Source organism: Calidris pugnax, unplaced genomic scaffold (genome assembly GCF_001431845.1).
Source record: "Calidris pugnax isolate Ruff unplaced genomic scaffold, ASM143184v1 scaffold37, whole genome shotgun sequence".
Taxonomy (NCBI): domain Eukaryota; kingdom Metazoa; phylum Chordata; class Aves; order Charadriiformes; family Scolopacidae; genus Calidris; species Calidris pugnax.
The window spans coordinates 1642794-1658710 of NW_015090816.1; the positions used below are offsets into that span (position 1 = coordinate 1642794).

At 45.5% G+C, this 15917-nt stretch overlaps 1 protein-coding gene across 1 annotated transcript in view; it reads right to left on the minus strand.

Annotated features, from left to right (window-relative positions):
- The window catches only part of VPS8 (VPS8, CORVET complex subunit), a 121718-nt gene that overhangs the window by 30157 nt on the left and 75644 nt on the right, over nt 1–15917 (minus strand). The window contains exons 42-43 of the mRNA XM_014939738.1: nt 2399–2479; nt 882–1051 (exon numbers count right to left, since the gene is read on the minus strand). Coding sequence (XP_014795224.1) covers nt 882–1051; nt 2399–2479 — 251 coding nt within the window. The remainder of the gene's footprint in view (nt 1–881; nt 1052–2398; nt 2480–15917) is intronic.

Genomic DNA, 15917 nt, shown 5'->3' on the forward strand with positions numbered 1-15917 from the left:
ATCTCTGGTCGATGGAAAACAAGGCTGTTTTAAATTGAAAGGGGGGAGATTGAGATGCAGATTCAGGAGAGTTCTGAAAGCAGGGGAACACAGCCTGAGAGCTCCTCACTTCGGAGGGGAAATCTCTGGTCGATGGAAAACAAGGCTGTTTTAAATTGAAAGGGGGGAGATTGAGATGAGATATTAGGAAGAACCTCTTTGGTGTGAGGGTGGTGAGAGCCTGGCCCAGGTTGCCCAGAGAAGCTGTGGCTGCCCCATCCCTGGAGGGGTTCAAGGCCAGGCTGGATGGGGCTTGGAGCAACCTGGGCTGGTGGGAGGTGTCCCTGCCCAGGGCAGGGGGTGGGACTGGATGGTCTTTAAGGGCCCTTCCAACCCAACCCATTCCATGATTCTATCCATAAACACAGGTCAGCAGCACATACGCTCCCTTCGTACCCCCGCACCCTCCTGTAGCACTTCAAGACTTGCAAAAATAACAGCAGATGCCCATTGGCCAATACAGCCACCGATCATAGTATGATGGTTATAATGATCTTGCCTTATTTTACAGCCACCAAGTCACAGACAGGAAAAGCTGAGATGCCAACAGAGGATGGAGTCAGGGCTGTGACAGATCCAAGATGTACAAACACGGGCAAATAAACACAGGGTGCTGTGATTGCACAAACAACCTGGCTGGAAGAGCTGAGAGATAGACTGACAGCTCATGGAACAGCCCTCAGGACTGTGAGGCAGCTCTCTGATGGGTTTCATTAGCCAGCCCATTCACAGTGCAAGGGAGCAGGAATGCACCCACTACTTGTGCAAGGCAGAGCCCACTCTTTTTCTCTCTTTAATTTCAAAACTACTAACACGCTCACAGCTGGGACCCTTGACTTTACCTGAAAACGATGATTTCATCAGCAGTTTCTTGCCTCCGTTTGTACTGCTGTAGACAAATGCAGCAATAATCCTGCTTTGGGGTAAGCCCTCTAGTGACAGAAGCTCTTAGGTTACACAGGGACCAGTGGAGATCATGGTTTAAAAGATTCGTAGTTGTCTCCAAAAGGGTCTGCGTGGAAGACAATATACAGAATAACTCAATCATTTTGTCATCTCCGGACTGCAGGAACTCCATACTGATCAATTTTTCATAACAAGCAGCTTAGGAGATTGCTAAGAGCAAAACCAACCCAACAAAATTGCTTCTCTTTATACGTTTTCTAGCCACTGCCCTCAAAATACTTATCCTGACACCGCATGTTAATGGAAGCAATACCTTTTCACTCTTAAACAGATAAGTGCTCTATTGATTTTTGTCAAAGAGCATTACACGAGACACAGTAGGCTCATTTTCTCCTCTTCCACACCAGACCCTCCTTTTTTTCCCCTCTACACGGGGTAAACTACCGCTTACATCCTCCATTTCAGTAGAAACATGCTGATAAAAATCAAAGCCCAAATGCACCATCACAATTAAAAGATGAAAAACTCGCTCAACTGCTCATCTGCAGGTTCTTCCCAACTGAGATTTCTGTTTCTGAAGAGCCAAAAGCAAAATACCCTTAGTTTTTAGCAGCTTCTTTCAGCACCAACAGGTATCAGGCGTGGGTGCTCTGGTCTGTGATCTATCGATGCTCTGTAGCAGCAACTCAGGAGGAGCTGCAGAGGCTGCACCAGTGGTTCACATCTGGCTGAGTCCAGATGTGACATGCAGCCTGCACCAGAGGAGTGCCAGGCAGTGCCAGAGGACCTGTGCTGCTATTTCCCATTCTATTTTCCATTGGATACAGCTGCTTGGAGGCCTGAGCAGTAGGTAGAACGGTAGTGCCACATGGTAGGCAGAAGGAGGGAGGGCGAGTCTGGAGGAAGACTATGCATTCTGTTTGGGGGAGAATGAGTTTTACAATACTGTTCCAGTTTGGAGACTGTCTGGACAGAGAAAGGCAGGAGAGATTTCACCATAAAGGTGAAATCACCGTGAACGTGATGGTGTCACCATGAGGTGACAAAGGATGGACAGCATTACCATTGGGAAGTGGCAAAAGAGCCTAATTTCAAAGCTCTTATTTAAGACCATATAAAAAAGACAAAACATATTAGGTTTGTGCCTTTGAATCCCTAACTGCAGGACGAGCTGGAGAAAAAGCAGATGTTTATCCTTCTGGTACATTTAACATAAAACTGAACAGCGGAGGTGTTCACATCACCGTGTACCTGCCAGTCCCTTCACTTCCAACCTCTCTGGGAGCAACACAAACTCCTTCCCCCCTGCCCCCAGTCACACAAACACACAGCATTTGTGTGTCCATTTGCTTCTCCCTGCAGGAGGGATGACAAAGGAGAGAGCAGTGGGGCAGAGAGCCAAGAGCAACCCCTGCACACAGCAGTGGACTGAACAGAAACGCACGTGACTTACTTGTTCGTAGTTAAAAGTGTCCAGCATTCCCAGGACAAGTCCTTGAATTTCTCCAAGTTTCCCTTTTCCATAAACTGGATCCTGTATGAAGAAACAAAAAGTTGCAGCTCAATCTCAGGACATGACCATTCTGGCTTTTTTTAATTTTTTTTTTTTCCTCTGCAGATTGGCATCGCAAACGGACGTTATGACTCTGTCCATGCACAAGGAGAGCAGAATAATCCTGTGCATTGATGGGAAAATTGGCAATTAGTGAAACTGAGGAGATGACAACATCAGTGCTAATTACTGTGCTTGGGTCAAAAGACTTCAAATGTGACCTTGGAAGCTCCATTCAGGAGATGCAAAGAGCTGAGTGAAGAGCATGTTTGAGGAATATCAAAGAAAAGAGCAGAAAACACCCCGCAGGGACACAGGAGGTGTCAACCCTGTCTGTGCTGCTGCCACTGGTGTCTGCTGGTCCTGGGCCACCTGCAGGGCTCTGGGCTCCAGGCTGCCAGCGTGTCCTTGCCCAGGTCAGAGGGTAATTCCCTCCTCAGTCCCTGGTGGTCCACAGGTCACCCCCAAGCTCCCCCACCACCCCCTCAGCTGCAGGTTGAAAGCCCTCAGATCCAGCGGGCTGTGTAGCCATGCAACAATATTCAGGAATCCTGGGCTATCCTGGTCTCCCATCCCAGATGACAGAACATCATCTGGGGAACGGGGGCCTGGGGCTCTTCTGTTGCTGAGGGATGATTTCTACATGCCATGGGCTTTACTTCCAGGTCCCAGCAGCACAAGAGAAAGGCTGTGGTACAAGTCATTGCCCTGGTGCATCTCAACCACCTTCCTTAGGCCTGCTCCAAACCAAACACCCCCTTCTCCTCCACAGCCACCCTGGCACCCTCTGAAGTGTTGCTGCAGGGATGATTTCTACATGCCATGGGCAGCTTTACTTCCAGGTCCCAGCAGCACAAGAGAAAGGCTGTGGTATAAGTCATTGCCCTGGTGCATCTCAACCACCTTCCTTAGGCCTGCTCCAAACCAAACACCCCCTTCTCCTCCACAGCCACCCTGGCACCCTCTGAAGTGTCACTCTGTGTGGGACAGGAGCCCTGGTCCAGGGGACATCTCCCTGTTTTGGGGTGAGCTCAGCAAGGAGCCCTTTGGGAGCTGCTCTCCTTGACAGAGGACAACCTCTCAACCAGGTAAGTGGGCAAAGAACTGGAAGAGGAGAGAATTTTGCAACACCCTTCCCTCCTGCCAGGTCCTGTTGCACAACAGGAGACCACGCCAGGAAATACTTCTGCCCAACAACCATCACCATGAGAGTTTGCCAACAGCTCTTAGCGGCCACAAGCACTAGAAGCCACCAGCACTAGGGTCTCCTGGGTAGAACTGACCCTGAAACATCTCCTCATGTCCCCTGTCCCCGTGCCTCTAATCAGAAAAAGTCTATTCAGGAACTCCTCAAAAGAGGGTCAGGGGAATTCATGTTCATGTAACACCCAAAACCCTGGGTTTTGTCAGCCTGGGGCTGACAGTCATGGCAGTGGACCTGGAAAAAGGCATTTTGCCCTGCTGGGAGGCAGTGGAAGGATACTGGGGGAAGCCTGCTGGAAGCTGAGAGAAGCTGACTGGTGGAATGGACAAGACATTGGCAAAAATAGACAGCACTGGCAAAATGTGAGAAGGAAACTAACCTAGAGAGCAGAAAAATGATGGAGAGACAGTGGAAAGGGGAAGAGGAGGAGCTGGACGGATAAGCTGTGGATGAGATGAATGAGAAAAGCAGCAGAGCAAGGCTGATTCCATGCTGGGACTGAGAGCGAGGGAGAGAAAGGAGAAGCAAGAGTGAAAAAGCCAACTGAGGAAGATGACTAAAGGAGCATGGAAGTTACACTGCAAGACACACCTGGAGAGCTCATCAAAACAGCAACAGAAAGCAAGTCAGGCCATTTTTGAACAACAGCCTTCAGAGGAACCGTGCCAGGCAGCAACGCCAAGGTTCAAGCCTAAATAAAACCAGCACTGGAGTCAAAACCAGCTCTAGATTTGGAATATACAGGAGAGCTCAACACGCTGCAGAGGCTGGTTTTTTTTTTTTTTTCTAGGTGGACACCACAGCATCAAACAACACTGAGTTTTCTTCCTGTGTGCATAATTTAGAAGCAACACCATAGAAAGTACACTACACTGAGTCACTGTATGAATTATGGAGGGCACCAGGGAGCTCAGGACTTCCAACGCAGCACATACGTGATCCAGAACGTAGAGCAAGTTATTTTTGTATCCACCAGGTACTCACTTCTCTAAAGCACATACGGCCAAGGAAACCCAAACAGGTAACTCACAAACTGTATGGATGCAACCACTTGCATGTGGCAGCTCTAACTCAGCATCAAACAACACCGAGTTTTCTTCCTGTGTGCATAATTTAGAAGCAACACCAAAGAAAGTACACTACACTGAGTCACCGTATGAATTATGGAGGGCACCAGGGAGCTCAGGACTTCCAACGCAGCACATACGTGATCCAGAACGTAGAGCAAGTTATTTTTGTATCCACCAGGTACTCACTTCTCTAAAGCACATACGGCCAAGGAAACCCAAACAGGTAGCTCACAAACTGTACAAATGCAACCACTTGCATGTGGCAGCTCTAACTTCCCAAGCTGAATTTAGTCCCAAGGGAGTAGAGACTTAAAGCAACTTGTTTTACAAGACAGAGGAAGAAGAAGAAAGATGAAGCAGAGAGAAGAATAGAAGAGTCACCTACAGCTCGTCTTTGGGCCAACTTTCAGTTGCTCATTTTTTCTCAAGTCACATTTGATGATGTCTAAAAAAATGGCAGGTGCGGAGAAAATGGACTTTTCTCCAAAGAGGAGCCACGTGGTTTAGCAAAGGCTTATGCCAGGCCTGGACTCAAGCACAAATGGTGAAGTTCATGCACATCTCCTGCCAGCAGCCACTGGACGGTGCTTCACGGCTGCCTACCTGTGCCTGGAGCATGAAGTCCAACGCTGGGATTCCACTTTTCCAGCAAATTATAAGGCTTTCTTCCAACCTGCTGGTTTCAGCCCCACAAAATTTACAGGCACAACAACTTTGTGGGATCAATTACTTTTATGGAGGAATATTTCACTGAATTTTTAGAGTTGGAAGGGACCACAGAGATCATCTAGTCCAACTCCCCTGCTGAAGCAGGATTGCCTAGAGCTTGTCAGAGCATGTTACTCAGGAGCATCCAGGTGGGGCTTGAAAATCTCCAGAGAAGGGGACTCCACACCCTCCCAGGGCAACCTCTTCCAGGGCTCTGCACCCTCACTGTGAAGAAGTTTCTCCTCATATTTGAGTGGAACTTCCCATGTTCCAACTTGTGCCCGTTGCCCCTCGTCCTCTCACTGGCAACCACTGAAAAGAGTCTGGCTCCCTTCTACTTCAAACCACCCTTGAGGTACTTATAGGCATTGATAAGGTCTCCCCTCAGCCTTCTCTTCAGACTAAAGAGTCCCAGCTCTCTCAGCCTTTCTTCATAAGGGAGATGCTCCAATCCTTGAATCATCTTCGTCGCCCTTTGCTGGACTCTTTCCAGTAGCTCCTTGTCCCTCTCGAACTGGGGAGCCCAGAACTGGACACAGAATATGTTGCACCAATTCCACCTTGTAAAATTTATCTCGGTTTGGGGATGTACGCATGCTCCCACCACGCTGTACAGGACAGCACATTAACAACAGTTGGTTGCACCAAGTCAGGAACAGGTCACAGCTCCTGTTTCCAGGCTGGTAACTTCCCTGGGGACATGGCAAGCCATAGCCCAGCTCACTGCCCGGCGCCGCGACCGACAGACCACATCAGGCAAAGCTGGCAGGTTCCCAGCCCCAACCCTGCAGTGCTCTTCAGCCTTTCAGCCCGTTCCATCCCCTCCATTTCCACAATTTCTTCCTGGGTCCAGCAAACAGCACTTTCTTTGCCAACAGCTCTCGCAGAACTGTGCTAATAAAAGCACCCTGATCTCAGAAAATCCATCCCCCTGCAGCTTGTCCCATCTGCAAGGGGATACAGCAACTATTGGACATCAAACTAATCCCAGCATTGACCTTCAGGACTGGAAAGAAAGAAAAACAGGCTGAGAAGGGATGGAAAAAAAAAAAATCAAGCAAAGGTTTTTTTAGATCTTTCTGCTCCCACTCTGTGATGGATTTTGAGATTCCTTCCTTCCCCACTTTGGGGTTTCTACAGGTCGGTTTTAAATTTCTGGCTTCTCCAGTTTTCCATTTTGTGGGAGGCATCAGCTGCATCTACTTACACACCATCCATGAAGGATTACAGCTTTGTAAGGGAATTAACACTCAACCTTTCAGCCCTCCTCAGACAGCATCCACATCCTTAATGACATGGCATTTTCCTTAATGCCCAAGAGGATTCCTCTAGTATCTCTCTCCTCATAGGGTTATGTCCGACTTCCTCTTTAACAAATTACTTTGCACCATTATTAAGGGTGAGCAAGAAAATAAATATATCGATCGTTATTTCATGTGACTTCAATTATATAAAGCTGGGTCAATGTCCTGCAGCAGCCTGATGCCAGGAGCCTCCCCGTTTTCTGTGAAAGCTGCAGAGTCTGGTCACAGCCCTCTGCGAGGTGCCCTTTAGCAAAGCATTTTGGTTGCAAAGTTAACATTTGCATAAGGTATAATCTGGCGGCAGTTAAGGCCAGAAGAGGAAGAAAAACAGCCCACTGAAATTGGAATGCTCTAATTCCTTTTCAGAAAAGGCAAGATAATCTACCTCAGTTTATTGCTGTCATCCACCTTAGAAAAAAAATCCCCCCGGTAATTCCTGGGCAGCTGTTCTACCTTCCAGACCTGCAGTTCCAGCACATCTCTGCTCTACCTCCAAGACCTCACCTCTCTTGGAACAGCTCTGGAGGGCACTTTCAGACAAGCACCGTTCATAATTCTGGGTTTTGCAGAAATATTTTGAGGGCTTGGGAAAGGCTGTATGTTCTCCAGGGCCCAGAAGAGCTGGTTTAAGAGCTTTCTTATGGTCATGGGTGAAGCAGCACAATGATAACATTTTGAATGAGGCCCCAGACGCTGCCCAGAGCCAAGACAGAACGGTTTGGTGCCAGGGTTTAGAATTTTACAGGGCTTCAAAGAGCAACAGCACAGCTTTGCAAAAGGAATACCCACCCAGGGCTAACAGAACAGAGATCTTTCCAGCCAAGGAAGCTGTTGAGACAGAGCCTTCTGGGGAAACACCATCTATGAGTGCCATGTTGTGATTCTTCCCCGCGGGGCACTTAAATGGCATTCCCAGATAATCCAAGGAAGCAGATGGCAGGGAGGCAGAAAATCCAGTGCTCCCTCTTCTCTCCTGATCCCAAAGATAGTAAGGGTTCCAAACCGCTGAGGACTTCAGCTGGGCACCCAAAGACACAGCCAGACATACACACCACCACTCCCTGAAGCATCAGTTTAACACAGCACAACTACAAACACACAAGCAGGAGTGACCCAGAGCAATGCAATCCCAGAAACTCAGAAATAAAAGTTGGCATGAACGAAAACGTGTGGTTTTAAGCAGAAGAAGAAAGAGTTAAATGGATGGTCTGTCCCAGCTGCAAAGCTGAGGAGGGTGTCAGGCTCTGGGTCTTGTCTTCCACCCAGACAAGTTATCAGTGGAAGACCCTGTGTCCTAGCGTGAGGAGGATGACAAGTGAGTGGAATATCACACCCCATGTTTCTGTTAGCCCACAGGAGAACAGATGACAGACATGTATTTCAAACCCAGGTTCCAAGCAAGGGAAAACAAAATGTGCAGCAATCTGGCCTACGATTTGCAGAAGCTTAAGTGAGATTCAGAGACAAAAATCCACCTTAGAACAGCCAGCAACTCGTAAAGGACGTAACTAATCCACCCAAACCTCAGCTGGCATCATCAGAGGAACCCCAGAGATGCAGTGAGGGGCTGACACCCTCCCTGCTGCCCACAAGTGAGCCAGGTCACTCATTCCCATACATCCCTGGAAGTGTTCAAGGCCAGGCTGGATGTGGCCTTGAGCAACCTGCTCTAGTGGGAGGTGTCCCTGCCCATGGCAGGGGGGTTGGAACTAGATGATCTTTGAGGTCCCTTCCAACCCAAACCATTCTATGATTCTATGATCTTAGGTGTCTGCAAATACCCAAGTGCGAGGGAGTGAATGAAATTTATAAAAGAATAAGTCTTAAGAGGCAAAGTCAACTTATTTAGAGATCCTGTAAATAAATACCATCTTCCCTTCCCTGGGATCTACCGAGTTTTACGACACTATTTTCCCTACGTGTGTTTCTGAGCTACAAGGTACCAATTACCACTGCTGTTTTATGAAGTTCTTTACCTGGAATTCAGTCCTCCTCCCTGAATACATTTTAAGAAGTCGCCGTGTCTCCCCATTTTTTGCTCTACTTGTACAGCAACATCTGCCTCTCTGAATCTCTGCTCTGTCAGACTGAATTTGTAAGGCTGCCCAGGGAAATGGAACGAGCAGGAGCAGTTTCCCCACCCCCAGCTTCCAAACCCAGTGACCAGAGCTGCACAGGCTGCTTTAAATTAACACCTTACACGTTTCTGTCCCTCGTAAAAGCCCTTCACCTGCTCTGCAAATACCCAAGTGCGAGGGAGTGAATGAAATTTATAAAAGAATAAGTCTTAAGAGGCAAAGTCAACTTATTTAGAGATCCTGTAAATAAATACCATCTTCCCTTCCCTGGGATCTACCGAGTTTTACGACACTATTTTCCCTACGTGTGTTTCTGAGCTACAAGGTACCAATTACCTCTGCTGTTTTATGAAGTTCTTTACCTGGAATTCAGTCCTCCTCCCTGAATACATTTTAAGAAGTCGCCGTGTCTCCCCATTTTTTGCTCTACTTGTACAGCAACATCTGCCTCTCTGAATCTCTGCTCTGTCAGACTGAATTTGTAAGGCTGCCCAGGGAAATGGAACGAGCAGGAGCAGTTTCCCCACCCCCAGCTTCCAAACCCAGTGACCAGAGCTGCACAGGCTGCTTTAAATTAACACCTTACACGTTTCTGTCCCTCGTAAAAGCCCTTCACCTGCTGCTCTGTAAGCACCCCGTTGTCCTCTGCAGGAGTGCCATCACACCAACCACCTCCCCATTCAACTGACAAATGTATTTCATTCATCTGTTGCCTCCAGGACACAAATGCCAGCCTCTAGAAAAGGGTTTTTTCTATTTCTGCTAAAAGAGTCCGTAAAAATAGAAAAGGGATGAAATATCTGAAGACCACAACAAGAATTTCTAGTCTTCCTAAGGGAGAACAGGATCTTCCTCCACACTCTAATACCTCCTGGCTGTGTTATCATCACAGTGGTCGCTGGTTTTCTGGCAATTCTCAACATAACCCAGGAAAACCTCCCAGTCAACCTCCCCACTCATTCATTCACATCGGTATCCTCTCCTGCCTACATTAAACATCAAAAAAAGCTCAATAGGAAACTGTATTTAATGCCCTGGTTAAAACTAGACAACATAAATTATTGAAGAGGCATTAAGTTTGCTTGACACTTTCAATAAAACCATATGTCATTTGATCACGCTTTCCATCCACTCTTTTACAACATTTTTCACTGTCTTTATGATTTTTTTCCAAAATTCAAGATTGTGCACAGTACTAACATCAAACTAATAGGTTGCTACAGCTGCATGTTCCCCCTGTGAAGCCTGTAAGACCTTTTCTACATTTTCTTCTCTCACCTGGAATAGAAACCCTGAAGAGTAATTCAACGCTTTCTCAACCCTTCAATCATTCCACTCCACAATGCAGACAATTTTTCTAATTAATTTTTCTGCATTTCTCAAGGTTTGTTATTAGATCCCAACCTCATCTTTCGTCTATTTTTACAAATTAACAAATCATATCTGCTACGATGCAGACAATCTTTCTAATTAATTTTTCTGCATTTCTCAAGGTTTGTTATTAAATCCCAACCTCATCTTTCGTCTATTTTTACAAATTAACAAATCATATCTACTTGTGATCACCCAAGATCCCATTTTGAAATCTCCAAGATGTTTGCTGCTCTAATCATCTCTAAAATAATACATTGCACCATCAATTAAAGAGGTCCAGTCTTGATCTCTCTTCTCCAAAGCCCAAAAACTTGGTGTTACTTGGTTTTCACAAGTGTCCAGCCCAGAGCCTTTGCTAAATGGCTTTCAACAAATTTAGTTCCAAGCTTTGAGAAATCCATAGTAGCTTTGCCCCTAAAACTGCTAAGTTTCAGTTCAAAGTAATTGCAACCTTTGATAATATTTTATTTGGTTTGCAGAAATTACCTCAATTATCTTCTCACAGGTCTACACGCTCCCACATGTCTCCTCAGAGTGTCAGGTCTTCCAGGTCACTCATTCTATCAACTTTTCCAACTTAGATGGCACCAACTGAACTTCTAATGAAATACTTTGAACCAGACAATTAACTAACCTGATCTTTAACGACACGGAAATTGCTATCGTATCGGGAACGTGTTCATCCCTTCCCAATAAATGAGTGGCACAACTCGGTAAAAGCTGCTTCTCTTCAGAAACTCACCTGTAGAATTCTCTGCAGGATTGAAGGGAGAGCGATAAACGCAGCCATGTTGTTCAGCACTTGCATTGTCAAACTCTTCAGAGCTGAAATATCAAACACAAAAGCCACCAGCAGTTCGTCAGGATTCAAGGAGTAAGAGAGATCAATCTTTCGGATTTAGAGAGTTTTGTCTCAATCGATGTTTTCTAGTTTGAAAAATGTTTGGTTTTTTTTAATATTTATTTCTTCTACACGTTTTGAACTAAGCACACACAGCTTTTTGTATCAGAAAGTATATTTAAAATTTTTCAAGCTTTTGTATTTAAAAGTTTTCCATATCACGATGCCTCTCCATTCCCCTCCCACACCCTACCTACAGTAAACACAGTTTGAGACTGATTTTGTAGCACTGACGTTCACTTTTCCTACTGCTCCCAACCCACAATTTGGCTGCCCTGTCCCTGTTATAGTCCCACAGGCTCTAAAACTTCCTCGTGTTCACCTTCGCGTGAAACTTGTTCCTCAATCCCCAGTTCCCCAAAGTAAGAGCCAATATTGAGATACACACAGGCCCAGCAATTCAGCTTCTTTGTGGGGATAATTAGCTAGTTTGAGCAGTTTGGGAATGAAAACAAAGTAGTTACACAGGATCCCAATGGATTATCTTCTCATTGCTTGGGGTACCACTCCAGATGATTACTTTTCTACAGGCATTAGCTCCCAAAAATGGATACTCTAGGGGACATTCTGAATTTAGAGGAAAAGATGAGTTGAGGGAAGAGGGGTGATGTATGTTTTTGGGTTCCTGATCTCTGCAAGACTATCCCCAGGAGTCCAGCTATAGCTACGGTCACTGGAAGGAAAGAAATAGACAGACAGCGTGGTCACAACCACGCTTACTTGTAATATTTTGTGATCCTTAACTACTCACAACTACCATCACCATGGAGGACTGGGATGGAATGAACCAAAAGACACTATTCTATCCCAAAATCACAGTATCTAAACCCCTCTTGAACTAGTCTTAAGTCTCCCATCTACTGCAGGAGCAGCCAGTTTAGGAACTGAGTAACAAAACTGCTTTTCTTCTATTTGTTCAGTAGAGGAGGAGAGACTGCACACAGATTGTGATTAATATTTGGGGTCACAAAGGCCAAAATACTTACAGTCAGAGTATCGACACTGTGAAGAACCGGATAATTTCTGTGGGGACATCATAGCCTCCAGCAGGGGAAACCACAGGGCCTGAAATAATTGAATGAGAGGGGAAAAAAAAAAAAACAACAGTTAGAACACAGCAGTACTAAAAATGAGCTGTGAGCGATGTCAGAGTCCATTTCCAAAGACCCACTTCTACATTCTGAAGAACAGAACTATGTTTCTCATGACTGCAACGGAACAGAAGTGGGACATGTTAAAATAACCTCAGAGCTCAGCATTTTGGGGTCTGCATTTGGTCTACATTGCTCATGACTTAGTCTAAGGTACTATTTCACTGGAGCCTGAACAGAGAATACCTTCGGCTCCTGTTGCTCTCTCTTCCCCATTCTCACCTGCTTCTTGACTGGAATTGTGACAACAGAAGAAATCTACTTTTACTTCATTCAGTCCTCAACTACTTCTCCACCCGAGATGCAAATTCTCCGGTGTAGAGGCTGCGTACACAACGGGTAGCACAGTAACTGGATCCCAAATGGAAAGGGGCATCTAAATTCTCCAGGCAGGACACAGGAGCTGTGAAAATTCACATAACATTGTACCAGGGAAGCTGGTCCTTTGTTTGGTGACCAGAGTCAAATCTGAAATTGGGCATCAACAAAGCAGTTCCAGCAGGTGGAACAGGACCCCGAGAGAGAGCAAACACCAACTCAGGTCTCTCTGAGGAGGCAGGGGGGCTGAAAGCACTCAGGGGGTGACACAGACACCTCTTCAAGCTGCTGCCTCTCACAGTCAGATCATTTAAGAGAAGAAACCGAGCAGGTCACCTCATACACTGGACAGTGCTCGGAAGAAATTACAGATTTCTTGACTCCCAGATGTGGCACCTCTTCAGACACAGGAACAACCTTCTCAGTTTTGAGTTCAGTTACGTAAATTATGCAAAATGTTAGGAGTAAAGACGCCTTCTATGTCACTGACGTTGGCAAAATGGAAATGCAGCCTCAGTACAAGAAGACTTGTTCAAGAAGTACAAGAAGACTTGTACAAGAAACCCGGTTCTCTCGGCAAGAGCTGATGCAAGCAGTGTTATCTCCACCCCTCAAAGACCAGGCTGATATTAAATTCAGGATTTGTGAACATCTTCAGAACGGCAATATTCTGCAGCCAGTGACAGCAGCATCAGCTTGGTGCCACCACAAAGTTGGCTCAGACTATGTCTTCCTTAGCATCTGGTTGATATTCAATCCAAAATTTCAACCAGAGCTAAAAATGGGGGAAAGGACATTGTTTATGGTCCTCCACTGCTGACATGTGCTTTATTTTGTGCTTCACCCTTACTAGTGAGGGTTTTTCTCTTGTGGCTGTAAAACCTGAACCACTGGAAGAACACAAGGCAGAGGAAAACACTGAATTCTTGAGATACATCAGCATCCAACAGATGGGGAAAGGAGGAAGCACGTGAAGTGAAAGTTTCAGGAGACACAAAGGCCTTGGCTGATTTTAGTGATACTTTATTTATTACCTTACCTCTCGCTGTTGCTGGTCTAAACTGTGTGAATTTCTCTGGCAAAGGGCAATTGTTTTCATTAAGGTATCTTCAATGTTTTCTAGCAAGGGGAGTTCAGCTGAGCCTAAGTTGTTGGGGAAAAAAAAAAAACAAATTGCAATTATAAAATCTATTAGATATGTTAACTGCCAGTCCCTCTGAAAAATAAATCTATCCTGTTCATCTAAAGCCTCTTCACTACAGCGAGCAACTGCGTTATGAAGACAGGTCCTGATTTTTGCCACTTTTTCTGAATAGCTCAATAGATCAGGCACATAAAACATCGAGAAAGGAACATCTGAACTGTGGTTTAAGATGCAATTAAGTAACAAATGTGGGCACTGCATTTAATTAGCTGCCCGTGAGTCCTCCTGCTAGTGAAAAGTGGACTTGTGCATCTACTCATTTTCTGTAGGTGGAACACACTCACTTCTCTGAGAAGTTTGCTTCAATGAAAGCTACTTCCAGATGTCTCTCATCACTGCTCACACATAACACCTGCTAAAGCTCAGTAAGGAACCTGAATGGACTCTGACACAGGAAATGTGTCTGGTAAGCCAGCAAGAGCACCAGTCACAATCAAAAAGGCTAACAGGGCAGGTGACCACACACATAAGAAGAAGCCCCATCCATTACAGCTTGTTCTATATCTCTAGCAAGATCAGAGTAAAAAAAATCACCAAAATACCTAGAAACCTGAAATAGGATCTCATTATGCCACATGTCAGGCTTATGCACTTCACATTTCTGTGTTTATCTCTTTTTAATAGAAAACAGAATTTAACTTGATAACGTACTTTCATCGTCTTGAGTAAGCATCAGCAGCTTGCTCTGCAACCACTGAAACAAAAGTGAGAACAGTAAACTTGCAGAATCTCAACAGAAGTGTCTTTAAAAGGTACAGTTACAAAGGCTCGCCCTCATTTTCCTCCCCAGGATGACTAATGCAGCATAAAAGTCTTTCCAAACACGGCGAGGAAAACAGGAGCTGCAAGATGATTTTTGATTAAGATGCTGAAATTTGTTTTTCTATTATCTACTAGATGTTTGAAGACAGGCCAGAAAAATATACTGATGTGCTGAGTCTGCAGACAACTCAACATATTGTTATTTGAGAGGAGGTGAATGCTTCCATGGGAAACCAATAGAGGAGCAATGACAATGCCAAATGTTAACAGAGGCCCTCATGCTGGTGGCACCTCACGCCACCCCACCATGGCAAAAATGCCACATTCAGGATCTCAGCACACCTTACCTCAAGCATAACCAGAAAGGCACCGTGGATATCTCCCTTCTTCTCCAGTAAATAGGAAGAAGCTTCATGGAGTTGATGTTTCTGGGTTATCTGAGTTGAAAGAAGAATTAAAATAAAAAAAAGGTAAAATGTCTGTCTTAAGAAATCTGCCAGCGTTTGTTTACTCCTCAAGACAATGACAAGCAGATGGTCAGGCAGGACTGTGCCTCCGTGTGTTCAGAGGCACGTTACCCAGCCTGAGCAGTGCTCCTGCTCCCCCCCACTGCTGCTTTTGTTTCTCAACTGGCACTGCTGCCATCACCAGCATTAAAATCTTAAATAAATAAATAAATAAATCTATAAATCAAGATCAAGGACAGATTATCGTTAACATTTTTATAAAGAGAAGAAATTCTCCCAGCACTAGTTAAATTTTGGCAGGGTTTTTTTTTTCTCCAACAAAGTCCAGGCTCATGGTTTTATATACCTTCAGCATGTTAATCAACATGAACACAGCCAGTCTCTATTCTGCTTCACTAGCTTCAGAGCACTAATGGCGTGTTTCTGATTAGCCCTGAGCCTAAACTCAGGCTCAGCACATTAAATATAGCTAACCACGCTGCGGGAGAGGAGCTGAGCAGCTTGAGGGCACAAACAGTGTCAGATATGGATTGGAAGAGTACCCAGCAACTAATCCACACCCTAAGCTAAAACAATTTTATAGTTCTATAATTTATATAGAACTATAGAATTATATAGTTCTATAGCCCCCTACCATAAAAAAGACATTGAGGTGCTGGAGCGGGTCCAGAGAAGGGCGACAAAGCTGGTGAGGGGTCTGGAGCACAAGTCTCCTGAGGAGAGGCTGAGGGAGCTGGGGGTGTTCAGCCTGGAGAAGAGGAGGCTGAGGGGAGACCTTATTGCTCTCTCCAACTCCCTGAAAGGAGGGTGTAGAGAGGTGGGGGTCGGTCTCTTCTCCCAAGTCACAGGCGACAGGACAAGAGGAAATGGCCTCAAGTT